The following is a 13,387-nucleotide window of genomic DNA, read 5'->3' on the forward strand; positions in this document are numbered from 1 at the left end:
AAAGTTAAAAATAACTGATTATTGCAACTGAAATGGAAATGTTTTGTAACCTTATAAATGCCTTAAAGTAATTTTAATTTTAAGGTATTAACAACAAAAAAATCATAGTAACCCCAAACTTTTATCTTTTTTCTGGCAAAATAACAGTGTTTTTGAATAATCACAATTACGTGACAATCTCTTGGGCAAATATATTTTTTTAATATTTATATAACAGAAAATTTTAAAATGATGAACAGCAGCCTTTAACATTCTCTAAAAAAACGACAAGCGGGGAATCAAATGGCTGTTTTATTTTTTTTCTAACTAAATTAAGTAATTATGAATCAGACTTTAAGGGAAGGTAGATATTAGATAAAGACTTTGCTTTACTATGTTTTACTATAGATTCTAGTACATCAGCACAAAATATCAAACAAATAGAAAACAAAGACAAAAGAAGGGGAAAATCAATACTAGTGTTTGTGCTTGAATTCACAGTATCAAGTTCAGTATTGTGTTTGGCAACGACAGATAAAACATCATTATAGGAATTATGATTAATAGGCCTGCATTCATGCTGAAAAAAAAACAGAACCTTTTGTTTTTTTAATCCCTCTCAAAAGTCTTGCGGTTTTCTCACTTCATCCAGAGTAATTTGCCTCAATGGCTGACACTGAGGCCAAGAATTAAGCATCGGGGCATGACTCTGGGTTCAACATCATTAAGTCTTTTAGCCCACAGGCTGGCTTCTCCATTTGAACATGTCACCTTCTGAGGACAATTGCTTGTCAGAGTTTAAGCCTTGTAGAACAACATCTCCAAACACTGAGAATAAGAAGCAAAGGTCAGACGGCTAGCGCTTCCACTAGCTGCGGCTCGGTTCACACGCCATTGCCGTTTTATTTCTAAAAGCACACATCGATTTGTTTCCCTCGACAAACAAACAGCACATAGAAGGGGAGATTAACATGGCATTTGGCGAATAGCTGGGTGCTGTAAAGCGTAATGTGTGTGTGCAGGCTCTCCGTCTGGAAAACAGTTGGCCTTAACAGGTTTTCACAGCAGCGCAACTGTTGTTGACACCGGCATAAGTAATAAACACTTTTAAGTTGAAAAAATCAGAATGAGTGTCAACACCAGGGTAGTTAATAAGAGAGCTGCTGTGAGCGCTGTTTACAATGTACTCTATAGCATAAATAAAGTAGGGGTGGAGGACGGGGCATATGGTCGCATCGGTGAGCTGGTCCTCTGACATGACAGCAGTGTGAGCTCTCGCACCAGGGAACTGTACCTCCAGCCACGGGCACAGATCCTATGAACAGCAGAGAGACACACACGGGGGACTGGAGAATTACAAATTGTGTGTGTGAGAGAGCATGAGATACATAGCCTAGAAATCTAGATGCACCCTAGCGGCAGCAAATCTAATTAGCAGCGAGTGCCGTCTAGCAACTCTCCATAGACTTGCAAGCTGGAAAAACCAAACTCTAGTCAAGCAAATCACATCGTGTATAGAGTTGGTGGGAGGGCTTAACATGATGACGGCAGAGTTGCGGAGGTTCCGCGTGCTACTTGCTACTTGTAAACAAAGAAGGTGACGAACAGTGGTCTTTCGAATCGGCTTTGGCCACGACTCTGGAAGACTTGGAGTTAAGCTTTTTTTTTTCTTTGAGAAAAGAACAAAGAACAACACTGAAGTCATTCTTAAGAAAGGAAGATGTGTTCAGAGTTTTCCCGACCGGATATGGCAAAAGTTCAATTATCATCTAGCTCATACATCTTCATGTGGGTCTGGCTTGTTCAGCATTTTTGTATGTTCTAAAGAAAATGTGGGTGGTGCTTGCCTGGCAAAAGTCACTTTCACAAATGCTGTGAGCGGTTGCCATTTTTCTAGAACATATCTAGGTTAGAGGTCTGCACAGGCTTTAAACTGAAGCCTAAACCCGGCCAGTACCTTTATGCTTAATCCGACCCTACCATTACACTTACATGTTAACTTGACCCAAACCCAAGGTCCATTTCACACAGCAAATAACGTTACCATTTTTGCAATATATTTGTGGCGGAGGGGGCGTGATTTAGCGAGGTCTGCATGAAGAGAGAGTGTCGGGAGAGCGGCGGTAAGCAAGTAGCCTAGGTCAAATGCAAATGATAAACACCTCTGTCTGATTGCAATCATTGGCGTGGAGAGGCGGTATAAAAGCCACAAGAGAGTCCCACAAGAGGACTGAGGAAGAGAAGCTGAGGACTCGTGTGTTTTCGCTGGATGCTCTGGAGAGCGGTGGGGAAACTGTGTGGATTGTATGTATTGAGTTTATTAACGTTGCCCTGAGCGCGACGTAGGCTATGCCTTGAAGTTGAAGAAACAAAATAAAACACACGAGTCTAAGCAGTATTCTTCTTCCTCTTTTTTTAAAAACATTGTTACAATGTTGTATTTAAAGATTGTTTGCAACGGTAAACAAATACATTGACAAACGCAGTGGTCGGACAGGTGTAACGGTTTCTCTGAAATTTAAACTTTAAACTCCAAAAGGTTTGTGCAGTGTTGCTAAACTATTTACACAAATATATCCTTCTCAGTATGAGTTATGAAGGAAGAGAACGGCATGGACAGTTGATTGTAATTCTTCCAGAGTGCAGCTTCTCCTGCATCATTGCATGGAACGGTGATACGTTTTCCCTGTTATTTTTTGCGTTATTCATAGTTAGTTAATGTTTGCTTTCTGTCGTCTGCTGTGTTGTGACCGAAATAGCGTGCGAGAGCGGTTGCAGATGCCCAAAACAGTTTTGTAATACAAATTATATAGTCTATCATATAATGATAATATAAAAATTATATATTTACATGTGTGCGCGTGCATGTTTAATCTGCGTATGTGCTTTCTCTCTTTCTGGTCACAACACAGCAAGCAGGCAAAGCATGCAAACTATAGACAATTTATTTTTTCTTAGTTACAAAACCGAGCCCGACCCGAACCCGAGGCTGTTCAATTAATAGCCCGAACCTGACCCGAAACTCGTGAGTTTTTCGGGTCCTGACGGGCTCTGGTCGGGTAGCAGCCCTCTAATCCAGGTCCAATCCAGGTTATTTTGTAAATCAGCAATTAAAAGGCGCTATGACCATACAACTCATGTTTTCCCGTAACATGAAATTACGTCACTAAACGGTGAAGGCACAACTGTAAGAGCATCCTTCCCATCCTATATTATTTATATATATATATATATATATATATATATATATATATATATATATATATATATATATATATATATATATATATATATACACATACATACATACATACATATATATATATATATAGCTACGTTGAAACCAAAAATAATTTAGTTGATCAGTAATATTCTTTTACAAAGAATCTAACTGTTGACTGATCTAACTCCTGTTGCTCGTGTCTCCTGCTATCCTAATTAGTATTAGCAGTTCTATCTTCGGGATCTCTTAATGAGCAACACCATCAGCCTTACTCGTGGATATGGAAAATTAAAATATGCTCGACAGTCTTTTGGACATTTTTGGCGATATTTTTATTACAATAATTAATCAGGTTAACACTCACTCCAAACGTTATGTTTTACTGCATGCAAAACAATAAGCAGTAGGGGAGAGCGGGGCACAACCTAAACTAACAGCACTTTTTAACTTTCTCAGTTTGTGTAAATTCACTTCCAGAGTACTTATTTTTTCCCACATTAATTCCACTCGTCTAGTACAATTATATGTGGTTTTGTTTCATTAATACAGTGTATACTTTTTTCTTGATTTACCCAGAAAGACTGGAAGTGAAATGTGACAACATGCCCCATGGTTTCTTAAAAGAATTAATCAAAAAATGAGATGAAAAATTGACTTAAGTAAGAAATGTACTTTTGCTATGATTAAATAAATGTTCAATAAATGTGATATCTTCCCCCCCAAAAAATTTCTCAAAATAATGTTGATATGGCAGCTAGTAAATACACAAAGTTTCTTCATCCTGGCATGTGTGGAAGGTTTTAAACCATGAAGGTTACAACTAACCCTGTGCTGCCCTAAGCACCAACCAATGTGAGTGATTCTAAACTTAAGAAAGCTGATCAAAAATATATATGCTAAGGGGCTAATGGCAAAACATAACCTTTCACTGTCACCATGTAATGCAGTTGTTTATGCCGGATTGTTTAAAAACATATCCGGCATAAACTCGGGATGTCAACGATTAATCAATGATCGATTAATTTTCAACTTATCGAACGATTAAGCAGGGTCATGCGTGTGGCGTGCTGCGCAACCGCGAAACAGAAATAGGATGTATTTGGTTAAGAATGAACACGGAAGTAAAGCGTATTGTGATCAGCTTCAGTGTGCGCAGCTCAAACAGCACCGCACAACTAATAATGACTATGATTGGGACTGTCATATTACATACAATTATAAAGAGAGCAATATTGTAATAAAAATTGTGAAATATTTTAGTTTCAGCATATTACTGAGTCACACATTCTGACTCGCACGAAACAGTTCAAGTTCACTTGTATATTAACGTCATTTTGTGCAGATATAATTTGTAATATTTTTATTTTGTATATATCCGATTTATCTCATATAGGATGCGTTTCTATGAGATAAATAATGCGCTAGCAAAGAGCTTCAGTGTACTGGTAAACGTGGTGAGCATGTGCTGCTCAAACAGCAATGCACAATTAATAATAACTATGATTGGGACTGTCATATTACATAATTTTTACGAGAACACTATTTTAATAAATCGTTGTGAATTCATTGGGCTTAGTTGCCGTTTTTAGTGCGTTGTTCCAGGAAGAGCATGTACACACATTCTGACCAGCACGCATATGAGGCAGTGTCGGTGACACGTCGTTTTAGAGGTTATATTTGATTATTAAAGAAATAATTTAATTAAATGATCAATCACATCAATTCGTTTTACAATCCTACTAACCCTTTATTAAGATTAATAATCCTTCTCATCCAATCCTTCTCATTCATTTGTTGAGAAACATGGTGTTTTGAGCAGCATTTGCACACGCTGTCATGCTGTTGGCTATATGCCAGTGCTGTAGACCCATATCGCACTGTCAAGGCTATAACGATGAATCGATTAATTGATCGTTAATTTAAATGACAATCGATCATGGGAATTTGAGTAAATTGACATCCCTTGCCGGAATGCAAAAAATCTAAACTCTGACATTTTCTGGAACAGGATCCAGCAGGATCCAGCTCAAATTAAGCACTGGTTCCAAGTCAAAAGAGCTCACACAAGTCTCTATTATATTGTCATCTCTAATCATGTCCTTTTTTTGTTGCACATTTTATTGTCAAGTACCAGTAATGGGAATGAGTGAAAATGAAAGTTGTTAAAAATGAGAGTTGATGTCACATTTTCAAAAGATCATTTTTAAGTATTGAACAAGCTACAGTTTCAGATTGTAAAACACTCGCTTGACCAAGGAAAATGTGACTTTTTCTGTTAAAATGGCTCACTACATTAATAACAGCAGTCATGTGGGCTACTGGAGATGGAGTCTGGCTTTATAAACCCATGTGTGCTGAGAGGAGCAGAGGAACTGACTGACTGAAGTGGCTGAGGGTAGACGGAAGCTTAGGAAGCTAAACATGAGTTCCTAATCATGACATCATGGGAGTTCCATTCAATGCCATTGCAAATGCTCTCTTAAAGGCCACAGCTCCATTTTCTTTCTCTTATAAAACATAGTAATAGAGTCCACATGCTCCTGTGGGCAGTGTGGGTGTACTGTCACCGAGAAATGGGGTCTCTCTCTAACTCAACGGGGCCTGAGGGCCCACGCACCCATCTGTGCCCACGTACAAAATCATATGGTCATGGTATCGGAAAGCACAAGAGTGCTGTCGCCGGGTTTTTCCGAAAGGGAAAACAAAGAAAAAATCTAGGGGTTGAGATGAGCTCATTCTGACGTTGGACAGATTGACTGTTACCTCAGTGATTTACTCAACATCAATATAAAATACTCACAATAAAGCAGAAGTGCTTGGAAATTCTTGAGTTCTCAGTATAATTCATACATTTGGAGAAATATGCTACTGGTTGCTCTTTCACACGTACCCGGTAGAGATGATAGAAGCCAAAGGCCATTCCTGCCAGGATGACAGCCAGGGCACTGTAGTCTCTCCATCTGTAACCTGAGGGACCTGCAGGAACACACACAAAAGCAAGAAGCCCATCTATTAGCCAAACCCTGGGGAAAGCTGAGGCCATATTTAATTTGACATGAAAATGAAACAAAGCTGTGATGTACACAAATACAGAATATTCAATGGCCTCATCCAGCAACAAAAGTAGAGTTCCGAGTTTCGTAAAATAATTTTTTTCTTAAGATGGTCCTGGGAACTTGGACTGTGAATCCAAGTAAAAAGTATAAAGTTCTCAGATTTCCGTGAATCATTATAAAGTATCCGTTAAAAAAATTAAATTCAAAACTCTGATTTAGCGATTCATTTGCATGAACACTCAAATATTTTCACAGAACGCCCCTCATATTGTTTTATATATTAAAGGGGTCATGAGTTGAGAAATCAACATTGCTTTAAGGTTTTGATATATAAAATTTCAGAGCTGAAAACTTCTTTGCTAGTCAAAGAAAAGCTTTATTTGACAGCTGGCTCAGCAAACAATCGCTCTGCGAATGTGCGTCCTCGTGACGTCAGAGTCAAGACAAATCCTAATTCTGTAGCCCGCCCAATGACTAGTGCCTGACATAAATGAATAAATAACATAGACCAAAACTGTTTACTTCCATTTACTTTCAAGTCTTCAATGTGGCACGCCCATAAAAACCCAGCATTCCAGGAGCAAGGCTCAAAACCGGGGTAGAAAATAGCCTACAAACTAAAAAGCCATGATAACCTCTTTAAAAATGTTTAGTAAAAATACATGTAGGTAAACACTTCTGTTTATTGTTATTTCTTTGAAAAATAGTAAATATAATTCTTGCATGCCTTTTCAAAAATTACAGATTTGTACTTTATTAAATATTTTGAATCTCATGTTTTGCCGGTGTAGGGTCAAAATGATGGTTAAAAAATATATCATGAGTGAAACAATTATCCACATGCAGATTGAATAATACAGCAAAATATATTTAACGAAAAGTAAATATTTGTATTTAAAATGTTAAATATTTACATTAAAATATTTATTTTTAAGTCACTGACTGTACTTCCACCCCTTAAAGCTTAATCATTTGCATTAAACTACTGTAAAAAATGTAAACACTGGAGTACTAGGCCTATATGAATTTAAGCTCTTGTTCCTAGAAGGGTTTGTGGGGGGTGGGGGGTAGGGTACTGAATACACGTGGTTGTGGAAGCGTAAACTAGATCTGCACTTCTAGATTAAGTACCACATTACTGTAAAACATAATATGAGCAATTTCATAAGCTGTGACTGAGCTTAACGGAAACTCCCGCTTATAATATTTGTGTGGGGGGTGGTGGTGGGATCACTCTGTTATGGGTAATTGTGATCTTGAAGAAATGGAAATGAGAATAGTTTAAAAGATCAGTCGCACAGTTTCTGCTCAAGCCTCGCACAAATGCTCACAAGCGGATAGATGGGGTGTGAATGTCAGAAGCGCAGTATTATCATGTGCTATCAGGAAATGAAAGCCCACATCAAAGTACATGCTCACCCATTCTCAGAAAGAGACAGTTGACCTGACAGAAGGAGAAAAACTTAGGGAAAAAACAAACAAACAAAGAACATGATCCGAAGAGTGAGATCTGTCAGATATGCTGCTAACAGTTATAAGATAAAAGTTATTTAACACGCAAGTCCACATTCTGATAATAAACCGTATGAAAAAAAGAAAAGAAAAAAGTCACAAATCAATCTACCTAGGTATCAGGAAATGAAAAATTAGGCATTAGGGCAAAAAGATAGCCTCGGCCCAAACTTGTGTCCTTGGTTGAACCAATGTTGCTGTGCTGGTCGCGAACCTCAAACAAACCAGCAATGTTTTAAAAAAAGCTTTTCAGAGAGTCAACTTAGCAAAGCCTTGTGTATTGGTGGCATATTAATAGAGATGTAACGGATGTAACGATACATTGTATGTCGGGATTTATCGCGATATTAAAAGGCAACGATATGTATCGTTGATGTAAACGATATGATTTGCGATATAGAGTTAGTTTACAATGAGTTACAATTCACTCAAAAATGAAAATTTGTCATGTACTCATCATGTACTTTCAAACCTATAAGATTTTTATTTAATTTCAAAACACAAATGAAGATGTTTTTCAAGATCAGAGAAAACCAGAGAAATATTTCTGTACCTCCATTTAAAGTGCATTCCTCTCAAACTAAAAAGATCCAAAAATGTCAATCATCTTAAATAAATCAATCGAGTGGTCTAATCCAAGTCTTCTGAAGAGACACGATGGCTTTATATGATGAACAGATTTACAACGACGCGTATAGGCCTACTGTTGTAAACATGGGCGTTCAAATGATTGCGTGATGCGTGAAAATAACATGAGAATAAGTAAATGCACATCTAACCATTTACAGTTTGGGAAAAGCCATTTTGACGCGCTCTCTTGTGATTAGAACTGTGATTGATTGCATTGATCATCTGAAGCGCACGGGCTGCCAGAATGACACTCCTTAAATTGAAAGTACAAGCAATTTACAGCGGCACTCCTTATAGTGAAAGCACAAACGTCCTTTAATTCACCATATCACATTTAGTTTTAGTAATATCATGATTATTCAAAGGGTTTTAGATGGCTTATTCGTATATGTATATAGTCCATTTATAACAGGAGGGGCAAAGCCAAAAACTGTAAAAGAAAAAAAAGAAAACATTTACATAGTGCACCATAGCGATCACTGTGAGAGTACATGTGCACAAGGCGACAGTTAAGCTACTGCATGAGAAAAAAATTTTTTTACGCCGTTTCTCGGACATTACATTAAAGGTGCACTACACTCTAAAAAATTCTGAGTAAAAAACAACCCAATGTTGGGTCAAATATGGACTAACCCAGCAGTTGGGTTGTTTTAACCCAGCGATTGGGTTGTCTTAAGCAAATATTTAACCCAACCACAGGATTAAAACAACCCAATCACTGGGCTAGTCCATATTTGACCCAACATTGGGTTAAAACAACCCAGCATTTTTTAGAGTGTATGTAGTATTTTTGCAGTAAAATATCCAAAAACCACCAAGCGGTGTAATATATTTTGTTCCGTTGAGTTCTTACACATCCTCGTCCTTGGGATGAGACGTTAAACCGAGGTCCTGACTCTCTGTGGTTTATTTAAAATCCCAGGATGTCCTTCGATAAAGAGTAGGGGTGTAACCCTGGCATCCTGACCAAATTTGCCCATTGGCCCTTGTCCATCATGGCCTCCTAATAATCCTCATACACTGATTGGCTTTATCACTCTGCCTCCTCTCCACCAATCAGCTGGTGTGTGTGTTGAGTATTCTGGCGCAATATGGCTGCCGTCACATCATCCAGGTGAATGCTGCACATTGGTGGTAGTTGAGGAGATCCCCCCTTCTATATGTAAAAGCGCTTTGAGTGTCTAGGAAAGCTATTTTAACCAAGGAGCTAGGACATCTGAGGGAGTCGTCTGTCAATTGTGTCATTTCTGCGTTACCCTCGGTTTCTGGTTTTATTCTGCAGAGGTGCTTTACTCTTAGCAGTGTAAACAAGTGTCATAACAGCTGCTGAGCGAACGCACATAGTAACGTCATAACCATTTTCAACACACTTGAATGTATCTAATATGATAAACAGCGCTACGTTACCTCATACTCATTACCGGACAAGCGGAAATGGTAACGCGACTGTGTCCCTTCATAATAAAAGTCCCGTTGCTCACAAGCCGTGTGTTTACGTAACAATCGCTCCAGCGACCTTGCTCAGCTCCACAACAGTCGGTCCTGCTCTGCACTACACTAACGTTAATAACCACATCCATGAAAATGATTCCTGCCTATCCCGATTCTTTCCGACTGGCTGTGAGGTGAAAACCACGTCTCAAGATTCTGAGCTCAAACTTGGCATCATCAAACTAGGCAACTTTGAATAGGCGCCCTCTAGCGGATGGAAACGTTACATAGTGTAGCTTTAAACTACTAAATACAGGTCCTTCTCCAAAAATTAGCATATTGTGATAAAGTTAATTATTTTCCATAAGGAAATGATAAAAATAAAACTTACATACATTTTAGATTCATTGCACACCAACTGAAATATTTCAGGTCTTTTATTGTTTTAATACTGATGATTTTGGCATACAGCTCATGAAAACCCAAAATTCCTGTCTCAAAAAATTAGCATATTATGAAAAGGTTCTCTAAATGAGCTGTTATCCTAATCATCTGAATCAACTAATGAACTCTAAACACCTGCAAAAGATTCCTGAGGCTTTTAAAAACTCCCAGCCTGGTTCATTACTCAAAACCGCAATCATGGGTAAGACTGCCGACCCGACCCGACCCTGTCCAGAAGGCCATCATTGAAACCCTCAAGCGAGAGGGTAAGACACAGAAAGAAATTTCTGAACGAATAGGCTGTTCCCAGAGTGCTGTATCAAGGCACCTCAGTGGGAGGTCTGTGGGAAGGAAAATGTGTGGCAAAAAACGCTGCACAACGAGAAGAGGTGACCGGACCCTGAGGAAGATTGTGGAGAAGGACCGATTCCAGACCTTGGGGGACCTGCGGAAGCAGTGGACTGAGTCTGGAGTAGAAACATCCAGAGCCATCGTGCACAGGCGTGTGCAGGGAATGGGCCAAAGGTGCCGCATTCCCCAGGTAAAGCCACTTTTGGGCTACAGAGAAGCAGCACTGGACTGTTGCTCAGTGGTCCAAAGTACTTTTTTCAGATTTTTTGCAAATTTTGCATGTCATTCGGAAATCAAGGTGCCAGAGTCTGGAGGAAGACTGAGGAGAAGGAAATGCCAAAATGCCTGAAGTCCAGTGTCAAGTACCCACAGTCAGTGATGGTCTGGGGTGCCATGTCAGCTGCTGGTGTTGGTCCACTGTGTTTTATCAAGAGCAGGGTCAATGCAGCTAGCTATCAGGAGATTTTGGAGCACTTCATGCTTCCATCTGCTGAAAAGCTTTATGGAGATGAAGATTTCGTTTTTCAGCACAACCTGGCACCTGCTCACAGTGCCAAAACCACTGGTAAATGGTTTACTGACCATGGTATTGCTGTGCTCAATTGGCCTGCCAACTCTCCTGACCTGAACCCCATAGAGAATCTGTGGGATATTGTGAAGAGAAAGTTGAGAGACGCAAGACCCAACACTCTGGATGAGCTTAAGGCCGCTATCGAAGCATCCTGGGCCTCCATAACACCTCAGCAGTGCCACAGGCTGATCGCCTCCATGCCACGCCGCATTGAAGCAGTCATTTCTGCAAAAGGATTCCCGACCAAGTATTGAGTGCATAACTGAACATAATTATTTGAAGGTTGACTTTTTTTGTATTAAAAACACTTTTCTTTTATTGGTCGGATGAATTATGCTAATTTTTGGAGAGGAATTTTGGGTTTTCATGAGCTGTATGCCAAAATCATCAGTATTAAAACAATAAAAGACCTGAAATATTTTATTTGGTGTGCATTACAATATGCTAATTTTTTGAGAAGGACCTGTATAATGTTACATTTGTGTAATATAATGTATATGAATGCAATGGGGAAATATTTGTTTCCTGATATGAATAAAATAACAATATTTTTTAAATAATAATAAAAAAAAGTAATCATTTATTTTGTCTTAAAATATCACAATAAATATTGTATTGTGAGTTTAGTATCGTGATAGTATCGAATGGTGACACAAGTGTATCGTTAGCTTACACCCCTACATATTAAAGTTGAATATGAGAAAGTGTTGTAGTATTAAATAAATGACACACTTCAGCTTTACGTTATATTTTAACCAGCTTGTGAAAGCAAGAGCAGCAGTTTCAATTCACGCTGAAGCAATCTGGCAAGGCTCTGCCAACAGAAAGGAGGGAGAAATTATCATGCAAATGTTTAACGGCACACCAAACAGAGAAGTAATTAAAGCAAGCCTGGCTCTGGCAGGTCAACATGTCAGATACAAAATGCTCCATTTTGTAACATAGCGAGGTCTGCGGAACAGGTGTGTTACTGTAATTTGTTTGAATCTGCTCTACTGAATACAAATAGACAGGCGTGCTAATAGACTAGCAAAGCAATACTACTTTTTCATTTTTTGCTAAACAGAAAATGTGCAACTGAACACGCAGTTTTTATCTGATTAATTATATGAGAGGTCTGTTAGGAACACCATAAATAATATCTTCTGGCCCTGATTCTTGAGAAATGGGACAAAGCTTTTTTTATATCAGCATTTACACTAGATAACAAAAATTTTCTTCACACAAATGTAGCATTTTATTTTCTCTTTAATTAAAATAGTATTTAATTATCATTAACTACTCCTAAATCCAAGATTAAAGCATATATGTATTTATTTTATATTATATACATTTAAAATATATAATGTATACATTACATATATTACCATTTTAAAGGGTTAGTTCAGCCAAAAATTCTGTCATTATTTACTGACCCTCATGACTTTTGTTCAACTTCGGAACACAAATTAAGATATTTTTTAATTAAATCTTAGAGATCCATCTATTGGCAACTACCATGCAATTACCACTTTGACACTTAAGAAGGTTCATAAATAGATCATAAAACTGGGCCATATGAAGCCAGTGGTTTAGCCACAATTTTCTGAAGAGACATGATTGAATGATCCGACCTGATTGAATTTAGGCTTTTATTCACATATAGACATTGATCAGAGAACAAACAGAAGCTCAACGGAACTTGCTTAATGCACAAGAACAAACCTCCATGATTTTGCGGAAGTTCAAACGTGCTAACCCAAGAATGAACCTCATTGGTTTTCACACATCAAGCAAACATGCTTAAGCTTCCGTTTACCACAACTGATGTCAGTGTGTTGAGGAATGTTTATATGTAAATTAAAGCTTAAATTAAATCTATTTAATGAAATGTTTGACATTAATTAAGTATCTGATGCTCTTCATTCATACTGAATGATAAGCAAAGGAAAACACTTTGTGAGAAAATTGAATAATTGTATTGTAAAAACATCATCATGTTTAACAAATTCTTTGGTATATACACTTTTCTGCACTTTTGGAATCTCTCTTCTCCCAATACTCAAGAAACAGTGCCTTGAGGATCAAATCTGTCTGACAGCTGAGCTCACATTCAAACACATCAAAACATCAGCAAACCTGCAACTTCTTAAAGCTTCCATTTTAAGGACTTTTGACAATATCACTTTTTGTATCAATGGTAAACACCAC

At 38.1% G+C, this 13,387-nt stretch overlaps 1 protein-coding gene across 1 annotated transcript in view; it reads right to left on the bottom strand.

Annotated features, from left to right (window-relative positions):
• pex14 (peroxisomal biogenesis factor 14) overlaps window positions 1-13,387 on the bottom strand; it is a 96,417-nt gene that overhangs the window by 17,625 nt on the left and 65,405 nt on the right. Inside the window, exon 5 of the mRNA XM_067445971.1 lies at window positions 6,093-6,178. Within this exon, the coding sequence (XP_067302072.1) occupies window positions 6,093-6,178 (86 nt within the window). The remainder of the gene's footprint in view (window positions 1-6,092; window positions 6,179-13,387) is intronic.

The sequence above is a fragment of the Pseudorasbora parva genome, chromosome 6 (genome assembly GCF_024679245.1).
Source record: "Pseudorasbora parva isolate DD20220531a chromosome 6, ASM2467924v1, whole genome shotgun sequence".
Lineage (NCBI taxonomy): Eukaryota > Metazoa > Chordata > Actinopteri > Cypriniformes > Gobionidae > Pseudorasbora > Pseudorasbora parva.